Source organism: Lonchura striata, chromosome 14 (genome assembly GCF_046129695.1).
Source record: "Lonchura striata isolate bLonStr1 chromosome 14, bLonStr1.mat, whole genome shotgun sequence".
Taxonomy (NCBI): domain Eukaryota; kingdom Metazoa; phylum Chordata; class Aves; order Passeriformes; family Estrildidae; genus Lonchura; species Lonchura striata.
In genome coordinates this window covers 5310205-5337237 of record NC_134616.1, presented here as the reverse complement: position 1 = coordinate 5337237, position 27033 = coordinate 5310205, and the positions used below count along the sequence as shown (strand labels likewise).

Below are 27033 nucleotides of genomic sequence, written 5' to 3'. Positions count from 1 at the left end.
CCCTGCCCTGCAGCACACCTGGGACTGATCCTGCTGCTCCAGAAGGACCTGCTGGACTCTGCCAGTGCTGCTTCCCTGCAGCTGAACCCCTGGCAGTGCTCCCTTCATCCCTGCAAGTGTCCAGCCCAGGCTGGATGGAGCTTGCAGCAACCTGGGCTAGTGGGAGGTGTCCCTGTCCCATGGATGATCCTTCCCACCCAAACCATTCCTTGATTCTACAAATTTGTGCCTCTCAGCTCCGTTTTGTCAGTCACTAAAAAAACCCAGTGTTGCTGGAGCTGTTTTTTTCCCACCAGGAATCAGTAACTGCTCGAGTTCTGGAGGATGAAATAGATTCTGGTGGCCTTAATGCTTTGCTAATTAACATACCCAAAACAAGAGCATGCCTTGGGAAAGAATCCACCCTTTCCTGTCAGCCAGGTCAGCAGGAAAACACCTGAGTCATTCCCTGGGAGGAGCTGCCTGGGGCAGGGGAGACCTTCCTGGAGCTCCTGCCAGGGAATGCTCTGAAGCAGGAGGGACAAATTCAACCTTGAAATTGCATCTGCAGCTCCTTCTTCCCTATGGAACACAGAGATTCTGGGAAAACAGACAGGTGATACAAGAGGTCTCCTTCCCTTTCCCAGACTGTTGAAGGGACTTCCAGGATCTTCATTCCCCTCGTGGAAAAGCTAATATTTAATTCAGAGTGAAAATCTCTTTTCCAGTGTCTTTTCCTCGTTCCCAGCCTGGCTCAGTGACCTGCCCTGCTCCTGGAGTTGGGTTGGTGCCACCAGAGCCACGATCCTGCCTTGCTCCTTCCTGGCAGTGCTGGAACACACTCCAGGTTAATCAGGGGCTGATTTTTCCAGCAGAGTCAGTGGAAAAAGCCCCTGAAACAGCTGCAGATCCCAAATTTTCTCCTGCAGGCTGCAAGGGTGAGTGGAGCTGAGCCTTGTCCCAGCATTTCCTTGGAATGGTGCTCATGGTGGGTACATCCCAACCTCCACACAGACTTCCTGAGTGGGAAGAAGCTGAAGTCGGGCTGCTGTACTTGATTTATTGATTGTTTTTACAGAAAAAGTGAAAAACACCACAAGGAAGAGAAGGTCAGAACCAGGGCTGTCCTGAAGCCATTACAACGTTATCCCACCAGGCATTTGCCCCTGGATTTGCTGATAATTTCCTTGGTAATTAATATTTCCAGACTCCCAGTCCTATACTGTGGGGGTTTTATCAGCAAAGAGGCACAAACAGCCAGGGCTGTGCACAAACTGGGGCTGAATTTTACTCCTGGAGTTGCCAGCAAACCCAGCAATGCAGAGCAGAGCTGGGACAGAGGAGAAGGGAAGAATTCCATGGCACAAGAGAGTGGAACAATGCCTGTGCTCTGCTCAGGAGTGCTCAACAACCAGGGATCCAGGATCAAGGGATCCAGAACCAGCCCAGAGCTCACTTAATTAAAGTCTTGCTAAAATCTGGATCCTGCTGGAGCAGCTGCCCCCCAGGACCCACCTCACACCAGCTTTTCCCAACACCCATTCCCAGGAGCACAGCCTCAATCCCCATCCATCTTCCAGCCAAATGAGCCCCTGGGCATCTCCCCCTGTGGGAAAGAGTTGATCCTGTGCAGGCCAGTGGTGCCTCCAGTGAAAGCTGAAACGTGAGGAGTCATCTCAGACGCTGGGAAAAAGGAGTGGAGAGGTTTTGGCAGGATGAAGCTCCCTGTTAGTGAACTGTCCGTTCCTTCTGCCGCTGGTAATCTGGGAGGGAGGGACAAGGAGAGCATGGCCAGGGGCAATCACCCAAAATGTTCAGGAAAACACGCATTCCCAAGTGGAGGCAGCATTTGAGACCCTCTGGCTTTCCAAGTGCACCCCCAGCAGTCATTTCAAGTGATTTTAGGGCATTTAGAACAAAATGCTTTGTTTTAAATGATCTGTTCTAAACCCCCTCTCTCCCTCTTCCTCCTTTTTTTTCCTTCCTAATGGCCACTTTCCATTCTATGAAGAATCCTTGTTTGGCTTGACTTCTTCCTTTTTTCATCCCTTAAATCTTGGAACTTTATAGGTGCAGAAGCAGAAACTGGGAGTTAACCCAATCCTTCCCTTCACTCACAATTCAAACATCCTTCGGGAGGGATATCCACCACTGGGACCTGTGCCAAACCTTGTTTCTATGTTATTCAAGTATAATTAGCTGAAATTCATGAGCTTGAAATTAACTTTTCCATTCCCAACCATCTCACCTTCCTGCTCTCCGAGTTCTCCTGCGTGGGCAGATGAAACCCGGCCTCATTATCCTGATGTGGTGCCTGATCCCAAATCAACAATCAGTGACCTTGGGCTGCTCAACTCGGGTGGAATGGGCAGGGATTTATGGAAATCTGCTTCCCAAGGAGCACCCCAGGACTGGGCACTTACTGTAGGGGAAGTACCGGACGCGCATCGTGATCTCCCGCGCCGTCTTCAGGATCTCCACGGCCTGGAAAACGAGGACAGAGCATTCCATGGCTCCTGTGCTGGGCTCAGAGGCTGCAAGGAGGTGGATTTCCCATCCCAGCGCTCACCTTGCTGTGCTCAATATCCTGGAAATCCACATCGTTCACCGAGAGCACCTGGTCCCCCTCCTGCAGCCCGGCCCTGTGAGCATCCGAGTCGGGAATCACCTGGGAAGGGAGAGCAGGGATGGCAGCAGGGCATGTCCCACAGCTGCCCTCCCACACTGCCCCGGGGAGCAATTCCAGGGGCCGGGAGGAGGCCAGGGAGTGGAGCAGGATGTTCTGAGGCAGCCAGAGCCTCCCTGCCCACCCCGCGGGCTCAGCTGCTCCCACCGGCAAGGGCAGGATCCGGGGCGGGAACGGCACAAGGACAGACACACCTTGGAGATGAAGATTCCCAACTGCGAGGCTTTTCCTCCTCGGATGTTGAAGCCCAGCTGTGGGAAAAGCCAGCAGGAAAACGCAGTCACCAGGACCCTTCCCTTGGCCCGGTTCTCTTTCCATTCCCCAGGATTCTTCCCCCTGTCCAGGGCCCTTCCAATACCGCAGGATCTCCCTCCCTGCCCTGCTCCTGGGCGGATCCACGGCGTGGGTGCGGCGGTGCCCAGCCAGGCAGCAGCGCCAGCCCTCCCTCCCGATTCCTGCCACCGGGAACACCCTTGGGAACCCGCTCCCATCCTCCAGCAGCTCCACATCCCAATATACCAACCCCATAGGGAACAACCCTCGCCCCCCGCCCTGCCCGCCCCACGCCTGTCACAGCCCTTCCCTGCGCCAGGACGGGAACATCGCGATCCCAGCGCCTCTCCCGCCACCGAGCGCTCCGGGAACGCCTCACCGCGCCCAGGCAGCGCCGGGCCGGCGCCGCCCGCCTCACCTGCGCCCCGGGCGGCTTCTTGAGCACGATGGTGCGGGGCAGGAACTGCGTGAGCTCGTTGTTGTAGTCGGGGTGATACACGCGCTGCGGGGGACGCGCGGCGGCTCAGCCGGGGCCGGGCCGGGCTCCCCCGCCCGCCGCCGCCACCGCCACCCCCGGGCCGTGCCCCGCTCCCCCCGCCCCGGGCTGACCTCGTGCGGCGGCACCCAGGCGGGCGGGCTCTCGTAGGGCGGCAGGAAAACCACCGGGAAGTCGTCGTAGGGCACCCGGCCCTCCATGCTGCCGCTCCGCCGCGCCCGGGACGCGCCCCGCGCCCGACGCACCGCGCTGCGATTGGCCGAGGCGCGCCCCTCGCCCCGCCCCCTGCCTGACGCACCCGCACGCGATTGGTTCCGACCCACCCTCCTCCCCGCTCCTCGCGCCGTACCACCCTCACCCTCCGCCCCGCGTGACGCAACGTTCTCCGATTGGCTATCGCCGCGCCGCTCGGTGACGCACGGCGCCGCGATTGGCTGCGGCGCCGCCCCGTCTGCCGTCCCTGTCGGTGATTGGGCGCGGCGCGCGCGGCCCGGTTTGAACGGCGGCCGTTGCGGCGCTGCCATCGGGCCGGGCGGCGGCGGCGGTTCCAGGTCAGTCCCGCGGCCGCCCCGCGACACCGGGCAGGGCCGGCCGGGCCCGCTCCGCTCCGCCCCGGGGCTGCTGCTTCATCCCCGCCCCCTCCTCCATCCCCGGGCCCGCTTCCCCGCCGCTCCACCCCCCGCAGCGCGGGCAGGGCCCCGCTCGGTGCGTCCCGGCCCGCCTCACGGCGCTCATGTCCCGCAGGCCGGCCATGGTGCGGGAGGACGAGAAGGGCATCCCGGTGCGCGTGGCGCTGCGCTGCCGGCCGCTGGTGCCCAAGGAGACCGGCGAGGGCTGCCGGATGTGCCTGTCCTTCGTGCCCGGGGAGCCGCAGGTGGGTGAGCCCCGGGGGCGCCCGGGGGCCCCGCGGCCCGGCGCCAGCGCTGCCCCGTCCCTCTCGCCCGCAGGTCGTGGTGGGCAACGACAAAGCCTTCACCTACGACTACGTGTTCGACCCGTCCGTGGAGCAGGAGGAGGTTTTCAACACCGCGGTGTCGCCGCTGGTCCGAGGCATCTTCAAAGGTTGGTGGCGGGCTGGGCCCGTTCGGAGCCCGCTCCTGTCCGCAGAGCGGGGGGGTGCGTTCTCCGAGGCTGCCCGTGTCAGGCCGTCCTCGTGGAATGCCACGGGAGTTTGGGTCGGAACAGACCTTAAAGCTCTTTCCATTTCACCCCTGCCGTGGCAGCGACACCTTCCACCAGCCCAGGCTGCTCCAAGCCCTGTCCAGCCTGGTCTTGGGCACTTCCAGGGATCCAGGGGCAGCTTCTCTGGGCACCCTGTGCCAGGGCCTGCCCACCCTCACAGGGAACAATTCAACAATTCCTTCCCAATATTCCTCTGGCAGTAGGAAGCAATTCCCCCTTGTCCTGTCACTCCAAGCCATTATAAAAAGTTCCTCTCCCTTCTTAAAAATAACACAATGGATTGATAAACATCCTGTTCCAGGACGCTGCTGTGAAGCTGGGACCACAGGGAATTTGTGCTGTGTTTCTGTTTAGTTTTAATAAAACATCCAGTCTTAACAAAGAGCTGAAATACTGTGCTTTATTAAGCTTTCATTACCTCAATATTCCTGACTGTGATCTATGCTTAAAACTTGTGTAAACTGATAATTTTCTGTAACGGTGGTTTTAAAAAAAATGCTGCTTTCAGTCTCCACGTGACTCTCCCTTTGTTCCCTCAGGATACAATGCCACTGTCTTGGCCTATGGACAGACAGGGTCAGGGAAAACCTATTCCATGGGAGGCACCTACACTGCCAACCAGGAGCATGAGCCCAGCGTGGGGGTCATCCCCAGGGTCATCAAGCTGCTCTTTGAGGAGAAACAGCAAAGGCAGGACTGGGACTTCGTCCTCAAAGTTTCCTATTTGGAGGTAAAAGTTTGGGTTTTATCAAGTTAGGAATAAAGTGAGGTCACCTCCTTCGGGTAACAGATATTGATTAAATCAAACCCTAAGACTCCCCTAAGGAGGTTTTGTCAGTCCTTTCTGGTGCAAGGTGTCTTTCCCTAAAGGTGAAATGTGATGCTAAATTAGCCCTAATTTCAGTATAATTGCTCCTTTCTTTGGCTGGTAACTCTGAGCTGCTGCTTCCAGATCTACAATGAGGACATCCTGGACCTGCTGTGCCCCTCCCGAGAGCGCTCCCAGATCAGCATCCGGGAGGATCCCAAGGAAGGCATCAAGGTCTGCCCTGCTGGGGACTGAAGGGGTTCATATGGGATTTCCTGTCATCCTTAAAGCAGTGGGATGGGGCTCATCCATATGTTGGGAGCAGCACAGAGAGATCCAGGGGGCTGGATGTCCAGGGAAAGCACAGTTTGCCAAAGAGTACATCCAGCCCCTCCTGCTCATCCCCTCTCTGGTTTGTGTCACTTTATTCACACAGATCCCCTCCCCATCAGCCCCTTCCCGTAACTGGCACAGCTCCCAGCTCGGCCTGGGATATCCATGGATTTGTCCCTGGAGCCCTGAGGAGCTCTGGCTCCACCCCAGAGCCCAGCTGGCTCTGGAGCAGGCAGAGGAACTTGGGGAGTGTTTAGGAACAGGTGATGTGATTCCATGTTCCTGAAGTGAAACTCAGAACCAGTTTTTCCTGGGAGTTTCTATTCCAGCCCCCTGGCTGGAGGTGATTCTTGGGAATGGGCTGGCACAGCCTGAGGGGCAGGGAGATTTTTCTGATCTCAGGTGGGATGAAGGGGAAGCAGAGACTAAACAATGTTTGCTTCCTGCCTACAGATTGTGGGGCTGACAGAAAGAAATGTCACCTGTGCCCAAGAGACTGTGTCCTGCCTGGAGCAGGGGAACAACTCCAGAACTGTGGGGTCCACGGCCATGAATTCCCAGTCCTCCAGATCCCATGCCATCTTCACCATCTGCATCGATCAGAAGAAGAAAAATGACAAGTGAGTGTCATTGTGCAGCTGATGAGAGTTCCTTTCCCAAAATTTCCTCATCCTGCTCCTGAGCTGTGCTTTTCAAGGCAGTTCAGGTTTTGGCTCTCTGAATTTTCAGTTCCTGGGCTGCTCCTTTTCCACCTGGAAGTTTACCTGGGAGAGTAACCCAGATTCTTTCTGCCTTAGGAATTGCAGTTTTCACTGCAAGCTGCACCTGGTGGATCTTGCAGGCTCTGAGAGACAAAAGAAGACCAAGGCTGAGGGAGACAGACTCAAAGAAGGTCTCTGGGCTGGAACTGGTGGAGTTTGGGTTTCTTCTCACTTGGGACTTAATAAAAGAGCACAGCACTTCTTTAACTCTTCAATCTGCTTTTTTTAAACCTTGTTAAATTTTTAATAAGGGCAGGAAATGAGGCGTTTGGAGCTGTTGAAGTGCCTGTGCTCACTGTGAGCTTTGTCTGCAGGAATCAACATCAACAGAGGCCTCCTGTGCCTGGGGAATGTCATCAGTGCTCTGGGAGATGAGAATAAAAAGGGAGGGTTTGTCCCCTACAGAGACTCTAAGCTGACCAGGCTGCTGCAAGGTGAGAGAAGATGATGGCAAAGCCTAAATTTACAGGTGCTTTTTAAATAACAAAGCAGGAGGAAACCCCCCAGCTCAGAGCTGCTGCTGCAAAGGGATTTGTTTAATTCCTCACTGAAGCCAGGCCTTCCCTCGACTCTTAATTTAGGTTGCAAATGTAGTGAGATGAGCTCAAAACAAGACCTGCTCTCCTGCACTCTGTGTGACAGGAGGAAACAAGATAAAATCAGGGCATATTTCTGGTGGGGAGAAGGAAGAGGAGAAGTCTGGGAGCAGAGTTCTTATTATTGTACCTTAATTATAGCAACTCCCTGGGTGATGTCACAGCCAGAATGAAGCTCCAGCTGTCTGTGCCTTCCCTGGGATTTGTTCTCTTAGTCTGAATATCTTGTCCTTATTTTTTAATAGCTGGAATTTGTCTTTCAGTGCATTTTATTTAAGTTAGTTACCCTTTAATTTGGGCACAGCTTTAGTAATAAAATTACTGGGATTTTCGTGGTAATTACATAACATGGTACAAATTCTCTTCAGTATTTTCCATGTCTGAAAGTACTCATTAAAATCTGGATGTGGGGCCCCTGGTTTGTTGTATTTTTTTTTTTTATCAGTAGCTTTAAGAACCAATTTGTATAAAACCAAAGGATGAAGTTCTGTGCATCTATGTGATCTGTTCTTAGCCAAAAATTCCTTAAATCGGAGAAAACTCTGGATATTCATGGAGGTCTTGTTACTGGGGGGAGAAGGGAGGGGCAAACCTGAAAGAACCAGGCCAGAAATGGCATAAAGAAATTATTTATTAGGGCAGCAACTGGGGCTTCTGGGGTGAAACCTTTGGTTTCAAACCCTTCCTTTGGCTTGCATTTTAATACAGAACTGAGCGTGCAGAGGACAAAGTGATGAGCTTCACCAAAATCCAGCTGTTTAATCCACAATTTGGGGATGGTTGGAACCCTTGAAGGGTGACATTTCACTGTCACTGTGACTCTGACAGCTTTGCCATTGTTCCTTCTCCTTCCCAGACTCCCTGGGTGGGAACAGCCACACGCTGATGATCGCCTGTGTGAGCCCAGCAGATTCCAACCTGGAGGAGACCCTGAACACTCTGCGCTACGCTGACAGGGCCAGGAAGATCAAAAACAAACCCATCGTCAACGTGGACCCCCAGGCAGCTGAGCTGCACCAGCTGAAGCAGCAGGTACTGGGCTATTGAGTCTTTTGAGGTTGGGATTGAAGGTACTTGAGACAGTATTTTATGTTTATTATTTCTTATCTATGTTAGTTCAGCAGCTTTTTCATTAGTAAGGCATAAAATGGCTAACTAACTCTTGTTACAAGGTTTTTTAAAGCTGTCTAATTAAGAAAGGACACAGATTATTTTCTCTTTTAACTTAATAACTGATCCCTCAAAGCCTGCAATGCAGACTTCTCTGCCTAATTACAAAACATCACCTAAACTCATGAAGAAGGTGGTAAAGTAGAACAACTTGCTTCTGCCCTGAAACTTCTATCTTGCTTCATGTTTATTTCTATATTCTAAAATCCTAAACTCTTAAGTTTTCTACCCTTTGATATTACAGACTTCCAGCTAACTACACACCCGTAATCTTAGTGCTGTTAATAAATTATAAAAGCCTGTTCTACAACCTCAGGTCAAATGCAGTGTTCTCCTGTGGGTCTGTGCCTTTAAGCACAGAAAGTTTAAAATTCTCAGCATCCCCCAGGATTCCAGCACTGGGGGAACCCCTCTGCAAACCCCAAAGGGAGGCACAGCCTCACAAAAAAAATGCAAAACATCCCTAATGTGCATTGGGGTGATCCCAGAGGGAAGTGAAGAACCTTTTATTTGAGGAATAAATAACTTGGAGTGCTGTAACAACACCACTGCTTTCCACAGGCAGTGGTAAAAAGGGAAATATGGAGCAGAACAGTCAGGAAGACCAAGGATCCATGGAGCTGCTACATTTACAAGCAATAATTATTTGTCTTTGCAGGTCCAGCAGCTCCAAGTGTTGCTGCTCCAGGCCCATGGAGGGACCCTGCCCGTGGCTCTCAAGTAGGATTTGTTATTTAATGTCCTCAGGATGTGTATTTATCACACTCCAGAGAAGTCTCTGGATCTCTTAGCTCTGGGCAGTGCTGTGGGGTGAGGGGAGAACAAATTGGGGGTTTTTATTCCCTCTTTTTGTTGTCCTTCCTGGAATTCCCTGGGATATTGAGTTTTGTAGCAAACACCTCATGATTGCAAAAATGTGATGAAGGAAGTAAAAGAGGAACCAGGAAACAGCTCCTGAATAAATTCCTGTCTCTGAGACCCATCCATCCCTGTTCTGTTCACTCCTCTACCCCTAAATGTGGGGCAGTTCCACCTCCATTATCCTTAAAAGCACAAAGTCTGGGTCAGAGTTGGATTGTTCAGGTGTTGTGTTCTGAGGATGTTTCAAAAGAAGAACATGGAGTTCCCAACCTCTGTTTGGAGGTTTTTCCTGCATTCTGGTAGTGTCCAAGGCTTGGACAGAACCTGGAGCAGCTTGGTCTGTGGAAGGTGTTCCTGCCCATGGTAGGGGTGGGGCTGGATGAGCTTTAAGATGCTTCCATCCCAAATCATTCTGGGCTATTTATTTTAATTTATTCAGGGAATAATAATCACTTTGGAGGTGGCTTCAGTGCTGTCCCAAAGCCCAAACTCACACCCAACTGCTCTTTGCTGTTGCAGTGGTTTGGGCCCCTCAGAGAACCTCCAGTCCCTGATGGAGAAGAACCAATCCCTGCAGGAGGAGAACCAGAAGCTGAGCCAGGGGCTGAGTGAGGCTGCTGGGCAAACAGCACAGATGCTGGAGAGGATCATCCTGGTAAGTTCAGTTATCCCAGGAGAGCTCTAAATTTCTGGGAGTGAATCAACAGCAGCTCCTGTATTTATGACATCTTGAGAATCTCTCATAAATGTTCCTTTCACATGGATTTCAAATCAGTCAGAACCAAAACCCTGCCAGAGTCTGTTGGTTTTTAGTTTTCTTTTGGAGAAAGGAGACTTGAATCTTTCAGCTTTTTAATACTTTAAATATTTTATTTTCATGTGTTAAATTGCACTTGCACACTTGTGCTCTCCCTTCTCCACTCTGCTTTTTTCCTATTGCCTGCAGTGTCTATTCCTGAAAAAATGCTGTGCAATCCAAACTGGTGGCCCTGACCATGAAAGATCTTTCAGTGCATTTATTTTCACACTGCCAATCTTTCACTGCAAATTATTCAGCTGATTTCTGGCTTATTATCTTCTGCAATTCAATAGAATTCTGATTTCTCTAGACAGAGCAAGAAAATGAGAAGATGAATGCAAAACTAGAGCAGCTCCAGCACCATGCTGTGTAAGTGTCTCCACATTTCTCCTGGGATAATGTCCTTGGGAATTCAATGTTTTCAGTGGGATAAACTGGATCCAGTCAGCTGGAGTTTGTTCATTAATTCTCCAGAATTAATTCAGAGGCTGAGTGGGGAAAGTTGTTCTTCCCTGGCACAAACTCACCATGGACTTGCTCCCATGTTTCCAGGTGCAAGTTGGATCTGCAGAAGCTGGTGGAGACTGTGGAGGATGAGGAGTTAAAGGAAAACGTGGAGGTGATCAGGAACCTGCAGCAGGTGCTGGCTGAGCTGCAGGTAAGGCTGATCCCAGGGAAAGGGGAATTATGTCAGCTTACTCAGAAAATCTGGGATTCCACTCCAACAACTTCCCTCCAGGAGCACAGCAATTAAAAGTGTGAAATGACTCTTGAGATCCACTTCAAAACTGTCCTGTTGTGCTTTGATGCTGCAGAAAGGCTACTTGTGCTGCTCCTGAGGGAAAGGGAAGGAGGAATCTATATGGAAAACAGGAGCTTGGTATGGATTTACAGTCCCAGAATTGGATGAAGTGTTCCAAACTTGGTGATTTTTATGGACAATGTAAATGTAAACTGCAGGGATTTGAAATTGTTAAATAGAAGCTTCCAGGCTTTTGTCTAATAGAGGAATTTCAGTTCTCCCTCACTGGACATTCCTCTGTTCTCTCCTCCTTTTCCTGTTCTCTCCAGTGCTGGAGTTCAGGGAATATTTCACGAGTGACTTTTCCAATGAGACATGGAAGAGTTTGCTCACATTCCTTGAGGAGGAGGATGATGGTCTCCTCTTTCCAGAGAGGTTCTGGCCAGAGGAGAATCACATTGTGCTTTGCCATAACATGCCAACAGACTGTTATTTCCTTCATTTTATTTCATATTTCCCTTTTCACCCAAATGTTCTCATTTTCTGTCCACCAGAGTGAAAACACTGCCACCACAGAAGATGCTGCAGAGCTGCCAAACTCTGAACAGGATTCTCCAGGTGTAAGTGAGAGGCTCAGCAGTGCACACCTCATTTGGGCATGGTTTTATCTACTCATCACTTTTATCTGCTTCCTCCTGCTAATTTTCAAATCCAAATACTTAATAAATCATAACTCTTGTCTGTGCTGTTTCAATCTCAATGTGTTCACGGTCAAGCACCTGTTCTCATTTCTGAATATCTGATTTTTTTACATAAAAACGAATTTGAAGCACTCTGTAGAAACAGAGATTGTGTAATCCAGGAGCTCTGGATTGGCCTCTCCTCATGGCAGTGTTTCCTGCAGGGAACAGAAGTGGGCCAGGAATCCAAGAGAGCCTCCAACGAATTCAGCACCCAACACGCCCTGCGCCAGGCACAGCTCTCCAGGGAGCTGCTGGAGCTCAACAAAGCCCTGACTCTGAAAGAGGCCCTGGCCAAAAAAATGTCTCAAAATGATACTCAGCTTGGGCCCATTCAGTCCCAGTACCAGGTAAAGCTGAAATCCTCCTTGGTCAGTTTGTTTTCCTGAATTCCTGCTGGGGAGGGAAGGGAGGAGATCTTTCCTCAGGAGCCTGTTCTGATTTGGGTCCCTGCTCCCTTGGGCAGTTTTCCCTGCTGTGCTGGGATCTCCCATCTCTGAAGTGATTCAGTCAGGACGTGGCCCCAGTGACTCTGTGCCCACCAAAGCTCCAGAGTGTGCTGGGCCAGCCCCTGTAGTCCTCACACTACCCTTAGTTAAGGTGGTTTAGCAGCCTGCTGCAAAGGAATGGTGTTTTTCAATGTTTCTCAGTCTTAAAGGTTTTATTCAGTGTGTCTTTTCAAGGTTTTTATTTGGAGATTTATTCTTCTTGTCCTTTCTAGACCAATATCAAGGATCTGGAATTGGAGGTCAGCAACTTGCAGAAAGAAAAGGAGGAACTAATTCTTGCTCTGCAAATGGCAAAGAAGGACATCAACCAGGCCAAGTAAGAGGGCTCTGCCTGCAGCTCTGGGGGCTGTCAGTGTGTCTGAAAATCCAATGTCTTGCACTTCCATGATCTGTAAAAGCTCTTTTTTGGTGTAAAAGTGTCCCTTTAACGTGCCAGGATCTGCAAAGAAACCTCCTGTGGGCTTTCAGCAGCAGCAGAGGTGACATTTTTCATGAGGTGTCTCTGAAGCTGGAGAGGATTTGTTGTTGTTTCTCTCCAGGCTGAGCGAGCGGCGCCGGAAGAGGCTCCAGGAGCTGGAAGCACAAATTGGTGAGCTCAAGAAGAAGCTGAATGAGCAGTCCAAGCTCCTGAAGCTGAAGGAATCCACGGAGCGCACGGTGTCCAAACTGAACCAGGAGATCAGGGTAACCAACCAACTTGAGCCAGTGTGGGCAAAGCAGCTCCCAGGCAGGAATCCCAGGCAGAAATCCACTTGCTGTTTAGTCAGACTGAAAACAGCAGGTTTTGGCAAGGTTCCTGTAGCTGCATAACCACAATAGGCAGGTGACTAGTAAGATTTGGGAGGAAAATAAGTCCAAAGTATCTTTTGGCACTTCTAATTTATTGCCTCAGTCAAATAATTTGATTTCTCCTTGATTTCCTTAAATTGTGCCTGTGTTGGTCTCCTTTTATGCCTAAACCCCCTGTTTTTTAGCACTTTGAGAGTGTCCTGCGTGGGAGCACAGTAAGATTTCCCACCTACCACTCCCCACACCTGGCAGACACGGGGAGAATGGAGGTTGAAGCTCTTTAGGATGGAAATCCTGGATAATTCTTCCAGCCACTGGTGTTTTTCAGGAAATGAAGCAGCAAAGGGTGCAGCTGATGCGTCAGATGAAGGAAGACACTGAGAAATTCAGGCAGTGGAAGCAGCAGAAGGACAAGGAAGTGATCCAGCTGAAGGAAAAGGTGAGCAAACAAGCCCCTCATACTATTCCTCTCTCCAAAGGGCTGCCTGAAGGTTTCTTTAGCTGGGAAGTATCTTAGAAGAGCTGGGAATGCTTTAAAGAGAAGCTTGGCTCATGTGGCTGCCACTTTTCACCACTTGTAATTGTGGCTGGAGATCTTCAAGCTCTTGCCACAGCTGTGACTCTGCTCTAAAGCAGAAAACAAAAATAGTCAATATTAGAAGGATTTAAAGTTGTAGGGTTTGGCCTCAGGATAGGAGGTTTTAAAGCTTCCAAAGGAATGTTGGATCTTCAGGTTAATAAAATACAGCTTCTTGTGGTGGCTGAGTGCAATGGCCAGCAGACACCTGGAGTTTGGTGTCACAGCAATTCCTGCCCCTCAATGCCTTGGCATGCTCAGGCTGGAATTTTGGGGGGTGCAACCTTTCCTTTGTAATGAAAAATGTGACTTTTCCAGCTGTTTCTCCTTGCAGGACCGTAAGAGGCAATATGAGCTCCTCAAACTGGAGAGGGATTTCCAAAAACAGGCCAACGTCCTCCGGCGCAAAACAGAGGAGGTGAGGAGCCAACATCTGGAAACTCCCAGCCAATCCCTAAAGTCTGCCAAGTGGGGCTGGAGGAAGGAGCGGGATACACAGAAACCTCTTAAATGAAGTTTAGAGACTGGAAAAAAAAAGTTTTCTCTCTGTAGAGAAATCCCCATTTTTGCCTTGAGGGATCCCAGTTAAATTTGCTACTTAAAGGCCAGGGTGGCCCTGGGTGCCAGGGTGGCCCTGGGTGCCAGGTTCCTGTGGCAAATCCATGCAGATGCCCAAAGTAGGAAGAGGGGAATGAGTTTGAGTGGTGGATCTACAAGGTTGATCAAAATCCTTTCAGGGTGGCTTTGTAAAAGAAATACATCTTCAACCCCTTGTTTTGGGTGTTTTCTTCTACCTTCAGGCCTAGAAGGAGCTTTTCTTTTAAAGGAGGAATGGTAGCAAAGGAAATAAATCAAGGGCAGGACTCAAGACCCAGGATAACTTGAGATTTATTAACCTTGTGCTGTCAGTGTCCCAGTGTTTGCCCTGGGCTGGGAATCCCTGGTGTTTCCAGCTGTAGCAGATGATTTGCAGTCCCTGTTCAGCTCCTTGTGGAATCTTTTCCAGGCAGCAGCTGCCAACAAACGCCTCAAGGATGCCCTGCAGAGGCAGAAGGAGGTGGCGGATAAACGGAAGGAGACCCAAAATCGGGGCATGGAAGGAATTGCTGCACGAGTCAAAGTGGGTAACAGTCTTTTTACATCCCAGCACTGGGCAAACTAGGATTTGGGGTGGGTGCTGCTGGCCTTGGTGGCAGGAGGACCAGGGAATTGCAGTGGGATTATTCAGTTTCTCTAAAATGCCTTCACGGAGAAGGAGTCAGTCCTGGAGCTGAGCTCAGCCATTGGGTTTTGGGGTTATTTTTCCAGAGCTGGCTTGCAAATGAAGTCGAGGTTCTTGTCAGCACTGAGGAAGCTCGAAGACACCTGTCAGACCTGCTGGAGGACAGGAAAATCCTGGCAAAAGAGCTCCTTCAGCTGAAAGAGAAGAAAGATGCTGGAGAAAACCCCCCTCCAAAGCTCCGGGTAAGAGGGAAATTTCCCTTTTCCCACCCCACTCCTCTGGCTGTTCAGCAATGCTGGATTCATCATTCTGTCTCCTACTTGACCTGTTCCCTCAGCAGGTGGGGATGGATCCCACCCTTGGCTACCTTTCTGGGAGGATTGGTTAATATTTTAATCCTCTGGCATGTTAGGGACAAGAGGTGCTGAAGGAACTTGTTACTTAATGGAATTTGGGCAATTTTTTTCCCTGAAAGGGCAGTCAGGCTTTGGAATGGGCTGCCCAGGGAAGTGGTGGAATCACCATCCCTGGAAGTGTCCAAAAAATATCTGGATGTGGCACCTGGGGACATGGGTGACCCATCAGGGTTGGGTGAATGGTTGGACTCAACATTCTGGGAGAGCTTTTCCAACCTCAAGGATTCTGAGGGATGTCAGTGGCTCACTGCTCTTAGCAAAGGCTTTTGGGGAGGAACAATAGACCTGAAGCTGTGGGGAGAGGCCTGGGGGCTTTCCTAGCTGGAATATCTGTAAATGTGGGATTTCCTGCCCTGCATCCTGGCACTGTGCTTGCAGAGGCGCACGTACTGCCTGGCGGAGCTGCAGGCTCTGGACATGGATCTCTCCGTCTCCAAGCAGATCGAGAGCCTGCAAACAGAGATGGAGCTCAGGTAAGGCACTGCCACAACGCTCATCCACACTGCCTTGCCTCTGCCTGTGCCCTCATTTCCATCCCAGCTCCCTGGGAGGTGGAAGAGGATGTAAAACACACAGGCTAACACTGGAAATGATGAGGGAAAGCCTTTTCACTCAGTACAAGAGCATTGGTCTGCTTACCTAACCAGCACCCTAACCCATCTGATGTTTTAGAGCCACTGCCAAAGCAAATGGGGGTGAAATCACAGATGCTGAAAATCCTTTTCCAAAGCTTCAAGGTTCAAAATCATCTTTACAGTCTGATTCATGCTGATGGAAAAACCTTTTTCCTCTGCATCTATGGCCTTTAATCATATTTACACTGGGTGTCAGCTGAGAAAGCCTTCCAATCCTACATTTATCACTTTGGTGTTTGATGGCATGGCTGGCCAAGCTCTGGCTCCACTGATGAAAACATCCCCCATGGTAAACTGTAACTGAAAACAGAACCGAGGTATAATTACACCAAGAATCTGCATCTTTATACACAGGGTGACAGCTGAAGTTTTGTCCTTGTTTTGTTCAAGCCAAAAATGCCAAATTTGATGCAAAAATCCATTTTTATCTGAACCAAGGTTTTCCTGTTCTTGGGGTTCAAAGGATGCTTCAGGAAGGAATTTGGTCCAAACACCCCATCCATCAGAGGGATTTATAACAAATTGTGGAAGATGTGGAGGATGGTTTTTAGTATTGGCCAAGTATCTACTGGCAAACAGACCAAACAAGTTGAAAATGGCTTTTCAGAGGGCGAAATCCCCAAACCCCTTTCCAAAAAAAGTGTGTTTTCCTGGCTGGAATTCTTCCAAAATGTGGGGGAAATACTCAGGAACTTGGTCTGGGTGTTTTGAGTTGTTAGTGAGCACCTCTGGGGTTAAAAACCCCCACTTTTATTTGGGAATGTGGAGTGGAGGCAAAACTCCCCGGGTGGAGCAATGCAGGCTCCAAGTGCTCTACTGAGCAGCAAAAATCTCAATTTTATTATTTTACTTAATATTCTGTGAACAGTCACATTAGCCCAGAAACCAGCCCTGTTTTTCTCCTGTGTTGTAACCCCAAATCCATGGATTCTTCCCCAGGAGTGCCCAGATTGCAGATCTGCAGCAGAAACTCCTGGATGCAGACAATGGAGACCGGGCCAAGCAGCGCTGGGACAACATTGCCACCATCCTGGAGGCCAAATGTGCTCTGAAGTATCTCCTGGGAGAGGTAAACCCTGGATTTTCCTCTTTTATCCCTGATAAAAGGCTCTAAGTCTGCTTAGCCACTAATAACAGGAAGTGACCAAAGGAATTTGAGTGGAGCCCTCTTGTAGTGGGTGAGGTTTATTCCCCTCTCAAGTTTGGATTAAAGTAATCTGTACTGGGGAGTTAAATCTGAAAAGCAGGGAAGAGGGGAGTGGAATTGATGAGGGTCTGGAGATAGCAGCTACATGCTTGCATGGGAAAAGGGAAAAAGCAAATTTCAAAAGTGGAAAAGAAGCAAAAGTATCTGAAATACTTCCTGAACAAGCAGGAAAACAAGGGCAGTGCTGGCTGAGGTCAGGGGAAGCAGTGGAATTGGTGTTGAGATGGGAAATAGAGAAATCGGGGTTATGTGAGTTCAGGAAAAGAATAACTGAAGGACAAAATTACCTGTTGCTCCCTGGTGCTTGGACATCAAAGGAGAAGGGTGAAAAGGAAAATACTCCAAGTGCTGCAGGAAGGGAGGTGAATTCAGCACTGTGAACAAGACCCTCAGCTCCCTGGTTTGCACTCCCAAAGTGTTTGCCTCTGAATCTCTCCTGGTTTCCTTGGTGCTGAGGGCTGGTCCAGTTCCTGGGGTGGCTGGAAGTTACAGGAATGCTTCCCCTCCACACTGCAGCACCTGTCCCAGCAGGGAATCCCTGTCCCAGCAGGGAATCCCTGTCCCAAGCCAGGCCTTGCTCTTGTTTTCCAGCTGGTCTCCTCCAAAGTGCAGGAGAGCAAACTGCAGAGTGGCCTGCAGCAGAGCCAGGCCAGCTGCTCTGATGTGCAGAAGATGCTGATGGAAGAGAGAAACCACATAGCAGAGATGGAGACAGAGTTCCAAAATCAGATTTTGGTGCAGGAACAACAACACCAGGAAAAGGTGAATCACAGCTCATGGAAATCTTGGAGTTTGATCTCCAGGTCTGCTTAGACAGAAAGGCAAAGGGGGATGTGCTGAAATGAAGCCGGTGCTGAATATCACCTCAAATTTTGTTGGATTTTTGCAGATGGTTCATTCAAAGCCAAAGAAATCTCTGTATTCATCCTGTGCAAATTGGTTTATTCAGTAACTTTCCTCCTTCTTTAAATGGGAAGCTACACCTGAGCACAAGCTAACTTTTCAAATAGATATGGGTGGAATTTTGCTGGAATGACAGGAAATTTCCCTGAGCCTGGACTTTTAGGCCAAGTGCTCCTTTCAGGAGTTTACCCCTGTTTATTCCAAATTGCTTTTAGGTTCTGTACCTGCTCAGCCAGTTCCAGCAGAAAGAAGCAGCAGAGAAGAGATTGGAAGATTCCCTGAATGAGCAGGAGAAACAACTGCAGGAGCGACTGCGGTTCCAGGTGCAGTGGCTGAGGGAGGCTGGGGAAGGTGGGATCCTTTGGGATACCTGGAATTAGGAGGAGAGGATCGTGTGTTCCCTTTACAGAAGCCTGCCTGGGGTGGTTGCTGTGCAGGCTGGAATAACCCTGGGGAATTTTCTCTTATTTATCTCCAATGAAACAAATTTCCTCTTGTCATGCAAACAGGAGGAAGAGCTGGAAAAAATGAGGGAGATCTGTGAGAAGAACCAGGAACTCCTCCGTGAAAATGACACTCTGAAACAGGTAGAGCCTTGTACAGACCAGAGCCTCGTGGCACCTGGGTTTGATGGATTTTGCAGAGCTAATTCTTGTCCCTTTTGACAGAAACTGCTGCTCCTCCAAGTTGCCAGTGGCCAGAAGCTCCGGCACATCCAGCAAAGGCCACCTGAGTCTCCAGACTCTTCGTTTGATTATGTTCCACCCAAAGTAAGAGGCTGCACAGTTTGTGTTGCACCTGAATTCTTTGCCAGAATTAATCTTGGCTATTGAGAATGTGGTTTTTGTTCTCCTAAGCTGTTTTTACCAGGCACTTGTTCTGCTCATTGAAGTGGCCCCTTCAGTCCTTTCCAGAAGACTCAAATTAGTTTTTTTACATTAGTTTTTTTACATTAGTTTTTTTACATTAGTTTTTTGGTTAAAAATAAAAGCAAACAAACCCCCAAACCTGTTACCTCGTTTTAGTTCTGACTCTGTATCCTTCTTCACAATCCAGATTGTTTATCTGTAGCATTCCCAGTCTTTAAATTATGGAGCAAAGCACATGTTTCACAGCAAACTTTGCTGCTTTGCATAGAGCCAAATTTCTTACTGCTGGGAGGAAGAAATGATTTAAAACTCTTTGGACAGGAGAGTGACACCTGTTTTTTGTCATATGATGTATCAACAACTCAGACTTCCAAGGATTTGTCATCAATAGTTTAAATTAATTGAATTTTCAATCCTGATCATTGGATCTTTTTTTCCCACCCTCACCCCACAACCTTCTTGGCTGTGAGGGACTCTGAAAACCCTAATAAAACCGTATTAAAATGTAATAATTATGAATATTATTAATTAAATAGAAGTGATTTTTGGTGGCCTAACCCCTCGTGCTCCTGTGTTGCAGCCCAAGAGCCGCCGGCACACGACGGCCAAGCCCCGAGCACCCAGCCCCGAGGTGGATTTGGAGGAGCTGCTCTCTGACCCTGGGGAGCTGGAGGATTCTGACTGGCTTCCTGGGAAAGCAGGCAGAGGAACAAGGAAAAACCTCATGGGGGTAAGCTCCAGCTGCCCTTGATGCAGTGCCTGGAAGGGAATCACTGGCTGTGTGCAGGGGTTGGGTATGGAGCTGTGGGGTGTGGTGCCTCCACTGTTCTCAAAGTGGCAGGAATGGATTATTTGGGAGCCCGGGGATATTTGGGACCTTCCCACAGACACAGCAAAGGTTGTCTGCAGTCAGCAAGACCTTCCTGGACAGGTTTTCCCTGTCCAAGTCGCCTTCTCCCATGTTCTGTCCTACTGCCTCTGTCTGAGCTGGCCTCTGCTTCAGGAACAGCCCCCACAGCAGCCAGATCCATTAAGGGAGCAGATTTTAGGGAAAACAAACTGGGGGAAAAAAAAAAAAAAAGGATGACCTGTTGTGAATCCCTGTTTCCTTTGGGAACCTGCAGCTTCCATTCCCGACAGAGCCTCAGCTTCCATCTGTCCTTGTCAGTCTGGAGCTTCAGCCTGTGGCTCAGAAAATTCCTGAGGCTTTTGGGGTGGGAACTCCCTCTTTTCATGGAAGCGTGGCAAGAAACTGGGATCCTTTGACATAACCCTAAGTCAGGCACTGAGTAACTGAAGGTACTTCTGTAGATCCTGAAGATGGATCTGTAGGTGGAAGGGTTTTATTCTGGATATTAGGGAGAAAATTATTCTGGGCTGTAGCGAAATGCGACAAAGGACAGACAGCTTGGGGGTGTTCCTGTCCTTGAGATGCCACAGCTGGCAGGACCTGGAGCATCCCAGGAGCATCCTGGCCATTGGATCCCCCTTCCCTCCCTCACAGTGCTCGTGCAAGGGCCGCTGTGGGAACAGGCAGTGCGGCTGCAGGAAGCAGAAGTTGGCATGCACCGACGGCTGCAGCTGCGCCGCGGCCACGTGCAGGAACAGGGAGCGGGGCCTGGTGAGTGCTGCTGGCTCTGGGGGCCTCGGGGGCTGCACCTGGGCAGGAGCAAAGCTGGATGCAGGGATAATTCCCACACAAGCCTAGTTTGTCCAGGCAGAGCACTTGCACTTTGCTTGAAACTCTGTGAATGTCACTAATTAGCGCCTCTCTGGTAACTGAGGACAATTTTCCACTGCAGGACCAGACTCTGCCTTTCAGGACAGAATTTTGGAGAGTCACAGCAAAGATTTTCGAGTTACCACTTCTCATCCACAAATCTGAGGATAAATTATTTAAATTTTCCTTTTGGATTAAAAAAAATTAAAGTTTTGTCTTTGGCTTCAGACAACACAAAACCTTGACTCATTCCCAGATTTCTTTTTAAGAATTGAAGGGATGGTTTGGGGAGGGGACTGTAGCAGCAGGAAGGTCCATGAGAAACTGATGTTCCTAGAAGGAATTTTGCTCTTGAATCTCAGAGATGTGGAGCAGGGCCATCCCATAGTGCACTAATTATTGCCTATTTTATGGAGGCCCAGTCTGAGCTGCAGCATCCTATACTGTGGAAACTTCCCAGCTGGAGAGCAGGGGGCTGTGGTGGGAAGGGAAGGGGTGGGATGGATGTTGTGCAAGAGCTTCACCCTCTGCTGTGCCTCAGGAAACCACAACATGTGAGGAGCAAAAAAGGGACTCAGAAGGGTCCTTGAAGCTGGAAGACCCCACAGAGGTGAAAGCAGAAGAGACCTTCTTCCAGCCCGTGTGCATCACTCCAACCACCAAGGTATTCCTGGGGGAAAGCAGAGCTGCTGAATGAGGGATCTCGGAGGGAAATCACCCCAGAGGAGAAGCTGCTGCTGGAGAACTCTGCACAGCTCCAGGCAGCTCGTGTGGAACTTGAGAGGGTGCTTGAATTCCTAAGTTCCCACACTGAGATGGTGCCACGAGCTTGTCATGTTTTCCTGCAGCACCTTCAGCACGGAGGGAGGGGAAGTGGAGTCTGCAGGATAAAATCACATCTGTCCATGTTCAAAGTGACCTTTCTGACCTGGCACATCTCATTTCACCTCAGCTAAACAAATTCCTTTATGCCATGGGAACCCACTATGCCTACTGCTGTCTCTTTCTGCCAGATCTTGATATTTTCCAAAAAAATTGTCTTTTTCCTGACTTAAATAAAAAATCTCCTGAGGTTGGCCTGGCACTTTTGGTGTCCTGCTGCTTCTGGTGGGTCACTCCAGTAGTGACTCACTCCAAAGATTGTCCCTTGCTTTCCACAGGTCCTGCAGGACATCACCGAGCAGGAGGTGCTCCTGAAGATTCCCAGCACTGCTGCCTCCCTGCTCGGGAGGGATGAGGAGTCCCAGGAGAACCAGAACCCCTTTGGGAGGAAGAAGAAGAGGATGTTGAGCAGCAACATCAGCTTCTTCTCAGGCTGCACCCCCATCAAGGAGTAGTTTAACTGCCCTAGAGTTTTCCCATCCCTTTAGGCCACATTCCTGGTAACTTTTGAGGGAGTTGGATTCTCCTGCTGGAGCAGCAGCCCCTGCCCTCAGCAAGGGAGTCAAACTGTTTCTTTCTTGTCGTGTCTCTGTAAATATTTGTGTGTTGGGGCCATGTTGGGGGTAAGAATATTTCCTTTGGAATTCCTGGAGTGAATGGAGGTGATTTTCCAGGTGGGTGTTCCCAGCTCCCTCCCTCCCGCTGAGCTGTGAACTCTGGGTACAGTTTCACCTGTAATCTTGAGAGAACTTTGCCTCTGCACTGGAGCTCTGCTCCTGCCTCTTCCCACGGAGCCTCAAGGAACTTTTCCAGTGCCCTGGGGGAGCCATGGAGTGAGAAGGCCCTGGCTGAAGTCTTAAACCAGCAGCTCTGAGCTGCTCAGGCTTTCTGGCCCCTTTGGCCGCTGGACTCGTTATTCAATGACCTTAGAAACTTGACCTATGTGAATAATGTAGGAATTTTAACTCTGGTTTGTGATTTTAATAAAGAAGTTACTAAGGAACCCTGGCTTGGAGTTGGAATTTTTGTGCACAACACCCCCCAGCCTCCCCTGGGCTCTCTGCACTTAAATTTGGTCTTAAAACCAGTCCAGGAGTTGTTGCCACTGTGAGCTGTAAAATATTTCCAAGTGATTTAAACAAGCTTGGAAGTTCTGAGGGCCTAACAGAAGATTGTCCCAAAAGGTATTTATATATTGTTATATAAAACATGTAGTTATAGGGCATAGGATTATGTCATTACACATTTTAGAATGTGTACCTAATACATAAAATACAATTTATATATGAAGTGTTTCTGTATATGTGTAACTACTGCGTATTCTCTCTATACACTATATTTGATATATTTTATGCATGTGTGCACACATATATACATTAATACATAAATATCTATGTGTATAGACATACACATATACACATATATGTGTATATATATGTATATAAATTATATAAATATATGATATATATTAAAAAATGTGAGAGTTTTGAGTGTACAAGGCAATTACATGGGTCTATGATAAATTATAACAAATACACATATATGAAAGATAATGGTATATGTGTATGTATGTGGGTACATATAAATTATATATCAATATGAAAATATATTTTAAAATAGAAAATAGATTGAAAACATATAAAAGGTATATAGAAAACCCCCTGCATATATAAAAGATATATAGAAAACACACCCTCAGGTGTGTGCACAAGACACCAAGGCCGGGTTACAAACACTCTGCACTTTTATTTCCACACTCCCAGGGCCCAAAGGGGCCTTGCTGCCCATTCCCACCCTCTGGAGTCCATGTGAATCCCATGGGAAGGGCTCTTTGAGTCCCACAGGAAATGTTCCATGAACCCCTTGGGAAAGGTTCCATGAATTCCTTGAGAAGGGCTCCCTGGCTCCCATGAAAGGGCTCCCTGAATCCCACAGAAAGGCTCCCTGAATCCCACAGAAAGGCTCCCTGAATGCCACGGAAAGGCTCCCTGAATCCCATGGAAGTGCCTGGGCCCTCACAAGGCGTCGTAGTCGTCGTCATCCTCGTGCTTCCTCTTGAGTGGGTTGGGGTCGGCGGCGCCGGGCGGGACCATGTTGGTGGTGATCAGGATGTTCTTGGGGCCGATCAGGGACGGGTTGATCAGGACGTTCTGCACCGTGGGAGTGGTGGGAGTGGCTGTGGGGATCATGGAAAGGCTTCACTGAAAGCTTGGAGCAATCCCTGTGTTATTCCAGGCTCATCCCAAGAGGGAGGATGAGGAAATGTTATTGGTGGGGGTGAGGATGCAAGGGGGAGAGGGAAAGAGGAGCCAGGGTGGGAGGGAGCTGCCCAGGATGATGTTCTGGCTGCCACTGCTGTGCTGGGAATGGGAATGAACTCTGGAAGTTCCTGAGTGAGGGGTAGTGGGAGAAATTCCCCCATCAGCTTGGCCAGAGCAGCTGTGGCTGCCCCATCCCTGGAAGTGTTCCGGGCCAGCTTGGAGCAGCACAGAAGGTGCCTCTGTCCTTGGCAGAGGGTGGGGCTGGCTGAGCTTCTCCCTCCCAGCCCCAGCAGGCTGTGGCTGTGTGGTTATCCCAGTTTCCAGCCCCAGGGAGCCCAGCAGTACCTGACTTCCCCGCGGGCTGCGAGGACGGGATCTGGACGGTGAAGCGCTGCCCCGCCAGCGACACCGGCGCGCCCACCTTGGCCGACACCGACACGGTCTGGGCTGAGGGGGTACCTGCATCCCACACAGGAAACCACAATCAATCCATAAACACTCCTACAACTCCCTCCCCAGGGGAACCTGTCATTAGACACCCTGGCAATGCACAGGAACACAAGGATGCCTGATTTTGCTCATTTTCCCACATTTACCCAGCCCTACAGCATTCCAGACTATAAACACATATTAATTTTTAGGGCACAGCTCTAAATTTTAGGATCCTTTTAAAAATGGATCTTTCCTAGTGCTATTTAATTCAGCACCATATTGTCATTGAGGAAAATAATTCTAAATTAAGGTAAAGTTCTTGAATAGCCCCTTATATAAAGAATTTATCACAAATATGGAACATCTGTAATGCATTTACATTTAAATGTTATTGTAATAATAAAGATTAATTTATGTGAATTAACCTTCTGATGCTGTCAAACAATATAAGGTTAGGCAGTCCCTGACACTCCCTCAGGGGCTAAGAAGTGTTTTAGATTATTCCTCTTTTATTTTCCTCCCTAAAATAAAGGTGGGAATCCCCTGTGGAGCTGCTCCCTACCCAAAGTGGGAGTGCTGGGCCTGCTGCTCACGGCGCCCACGCTCAGGCGAGGGACTGTGATCCTGCCTGCTGTGGAGGAGACCTGTGGGGAGAGAATCAGGGAATGGCCTGGAATAAACAGAGAAGTCCCTGTTTATGCATTGAGGCATTCAGGGCTTCCCCGCAAAGGAAATATTTTCCTTTTAAAGCAGGTGGAAGTGAAAAATACTCTTTATTATCTGCACCAAAGCCTGACCTGTGCCTCTGACAACCTAACATTAAACCGGACAGTTTCTCCTGGACATGAGGAGGAATTTCACCACGGAAAGGGTGGGCAGGCATTGGAAGGGGCTGCCCAGGGAGCTGTTGGGAGTCCCCATCCCTGGAGGTGTCCAGGGAATGACTGGACACAGCCCTTAGTGCTCTGCTGGGGATCAGGCACAGGTTGGATTTGATGATCCTGGAGGGCTTTTCCAGCCTGATTCTGGGATTCTGCAGTATTTCTTTAACACTACAATATTCCCATACCTTAAAATTTCCCCTATTTAAAAATTTCCATTTAAAATCAACCAACAACAATTTGCAAACCCAGCCTGGAGACCTTCAAGCTGATGCGCACAGGCCAATATTCACCCACACCTTTCAGAGCTGTGGAAAACTGCACCTTAACACCGCTCCCAGCCCCCCAGGGGTGAATCCCCAATCCCTGAGCAATCCTCACCTTCTTCTGCAGGGATTTCAGGCGGTAGTTGGGGGCAGTCAGGCAGTACCTGTCGGGCGGCAGCCGCGGGCCCGAGTACGGCTTGATCAGCGGCAGCGGCGTCTGGTTCTTCTGGCGGGCAATGTCCAGCAGGAACTGCAGAGACACGGCCACATCCCCCTGTCTGGTGACTTCCCTGTGTCCCGGTGACATCCCTGTGTCCCTGCCTCATCCCTGTGTCCTGGCCACAACCCTGTGTCCTGGCCACAACCCCGTGTCTGGTGACATCCCTGTGTCCCAGTGACATCCCCATGTCTTGGAAACATTCCCATGTCCCAGTGACATCCCAGTGTCCCAGCCTCATTCCTGTGTCCCGATGAAAGCCCCATGTCCTGGACACATGCCAGTGTCCTGCTGTCATCCCCATGTCTGGCTCTCCTTCCTTGTGTCCTGCTGACATCCCCCTTTCCCAGTGACATCCCCATGTCCCAGCCTCATCCCTGTATCCCGGTGCCAGCCCTGTGTCCTGGTGACATCCCCATGTCCCATAAACATCCCTGTGTCCCATGCCTGGCCCTGTGTCCTGTACCTTGTCCTGGCCTCATCCCTGTGTCCCAGTGGCACCCCCATGTCCCATGCCCATTCCCGTGTCCCCGTGCCCAGCCCTATCTCCCTGTGCCATCCCCATGTCCCTGTGCCATCCCCATGTCCCTGTGCCACCCCCGTGTCCCCGTGCCACCCCCGTGTCCCCGTGCCCATCCCCGTGTCCCGTGGCACTGCTCACATCCCGCGGCGGGGGCGATGTGAAGGACTGGTCGGTGCGGCACTGGATCGCCAGGCGCACGTCGTCCGCGTCCACGCTCGACTTCTTGGCGTGGCTCGAGTAGATCTTGGCATCCTCCAGGATGGTGGTCACGTATCCTGCGGGAAAAGGGCTCCGGGATCAATGGAAAACTGCCCAGCCCCACCCTGCGGCCCCCGGCACTGCCATAGGGAGGAATTCCTGCCTGCCAGCCCTGGCACAGGGTGCCCAGAGCAGCTGTGGCTGCTCCTGCATCCCTGGCAGTGTCCAAGGCCAGGCTGGACACGGTTTGGAGCAGCCTGGGACAGTGGAAGGTGCCCCTGCCCAAACCGCCCTGGGATTTGTGATTCTGCGATTAAAGAGTCACAGAATTTCAGCTGGAAAAGATCTCCGCGGTCACCGAGTCTGACAGGGGAGCTCCCGCGGGGAACACGGATTCACAGAGCACTCCCTGCTCCTGACAGCACTGCCCTGCTCCACACAGCACTCCCTGCTCCAGAGAACACTTCCCTGCCCCAGAGAACATTTCCCTGCTCCACCCGACACGTCCCTGTTCCACCAGGGCTCCCCCGCGCCCTTCCCGCCCGGTCCCGCTTACTGTAGGCGAACTCCAGCATCTGGTTGATGACTCGCGGCTCGTACTCGGTGATGCCCATGTCCTTGAGGATCTGCGCCATCACCTGAGGGAGGGACACAGGCACCGCTCAGCGCCCCGGTGCCCCCCGAACCCCCCGGTCCCGCCCGGATCCCCCCGGTACCTGCGCGTCTTTAGGGGCGCTCTTGGGTGACGCCATCTTGGCGGCCTCCATCGCTTCCGGTCATGTGACAGGAGGGGCGAGGCTATGGCGGCCGGGAGGCGGCGTTGCCACGGAGACGCGGCCTAGAGGCGTTGCCATGGAGACGCGGCCTAGAGGCGTTGCCATGGAGACGCGGCCTAGAGGCGTTGCCACGGAGACGCGGCCTAGCGGCGTTGCCATGGAGACGCGGCCTAGCGGCGTTGCCATGGAAATGCGGCCCAGCAGAACAGAAATTCATTTACTATAAATATTAATGAGAGCAAACCGATGCACAGACCAAATCTGCTGGATTCAAGGGACTGTTTTCCCACTCCCCCTGCTGCAGCCAGCCCAGTGCCCCCCATC

At 50.5% G+C, this 27033-nt stretch overlaps 3 protein-coding genes across 4 annotated transcripts; 1 reads left to right on the top strand and 2 right to left on the bottom strand.

The window, feature by feature from the left end:
• Positions 1-1597: 1597 nt before the first annotated feature.
• On the bottom strand, positions 1598-3669 carry PDZD11 (PDZ domain containing 11). Of its 2 annotated transcripts, none has more exons than XM_021537722.2 (6): positions 3548-3669; positions 3357-3440; positions 2860-2916; positions 2549-2647; positions 2403-2463; positions 1598-1742 (listed from the first exon to the last, which is right to left on the bottom strand). In XM_021537722.2, the coding sequence occupies exons 1-6, from the start codon at positions 3632-3634 to the stop codon at positions 1708-1710; spliced, it is 423 nt and encodes a 140-aa protein (XP_021393397.1). In that variant the 5' UTR covers positions 3635-3669; the 3' UTR covers positions 1598-1707. The 2 variants fall into 2 exon arrangements, with proteins under 2 accessions (XP_021393397.1, XP_077642625.1); XM_077786499.1 differs by lacking the exon at positions 1598-1742 and adding an exon at positions 1771-2293.
• Positions 3633-21755, top strand: KIF4A (kinesin family member 4A). The gene is made up of 31 exons (XM_077786617.1): positions 3633-3985; positions 4179-4308; positions 4382-4496; positions 5156-5346; positions 5569-5658; positions 6211-6377; positions 6555-6649; positions 6833-6952; positions 7971-8146; positions 8943-9004; positions 9665-9800; positions 10255-10313; positions 10497-10602; positions 11241-11306; positions 11591-11776; positions 12148-12251; positions 12475-12619; positions 13053-13163; positions 13636-13719; positions 14308-14421; positions 14610-14765; positions 15318-15412; positions 16514-16643; positions 17373-17543; positions 17900-18007; positions 18194-18271; positions 18353-18469; positions 19134-19283; positions 20058-20174; positions 20815-20937; positions 21434-21755. The coding sequence occupies exons 1-31, from the start codon at positions 3633-3635 to the stop codon at positions 21608-21610; spliced, it is 4032 nt and encodes a 1343-aa protein (XP_077642743.1). The 3' UTR covers positions 21611-21755.
• Positions 21756-22876: 1121 nt separating this feature from the next.
• On the bottom strand, positions 22877-26723 carry TAF9B (TATA-box binding protein associated factor 9b). The gene is made up of 7 exons (XM_021537719.3): positions 26650-26723; positions 26490-26571; positions 25874-26010; positions 25111-25245; positions 24411-24492; positions 23762-23875; positions 22877-23331 (listed from the first exon to the last, which is right to left on the bottom strand). Exons 1-7 carry the CDS (start codon positions 26698-26700, stop codon positions 23171-23173), a joined length of 762 nt encoding a protein of 253 aa, XP_021393394.1. The 5' UTR covers positions 26701-26723; the 3' UTR covers positions 22877-23170.
• Between the last annotated feature and the right edge of the window lie 310 nt (positions 26724-27033).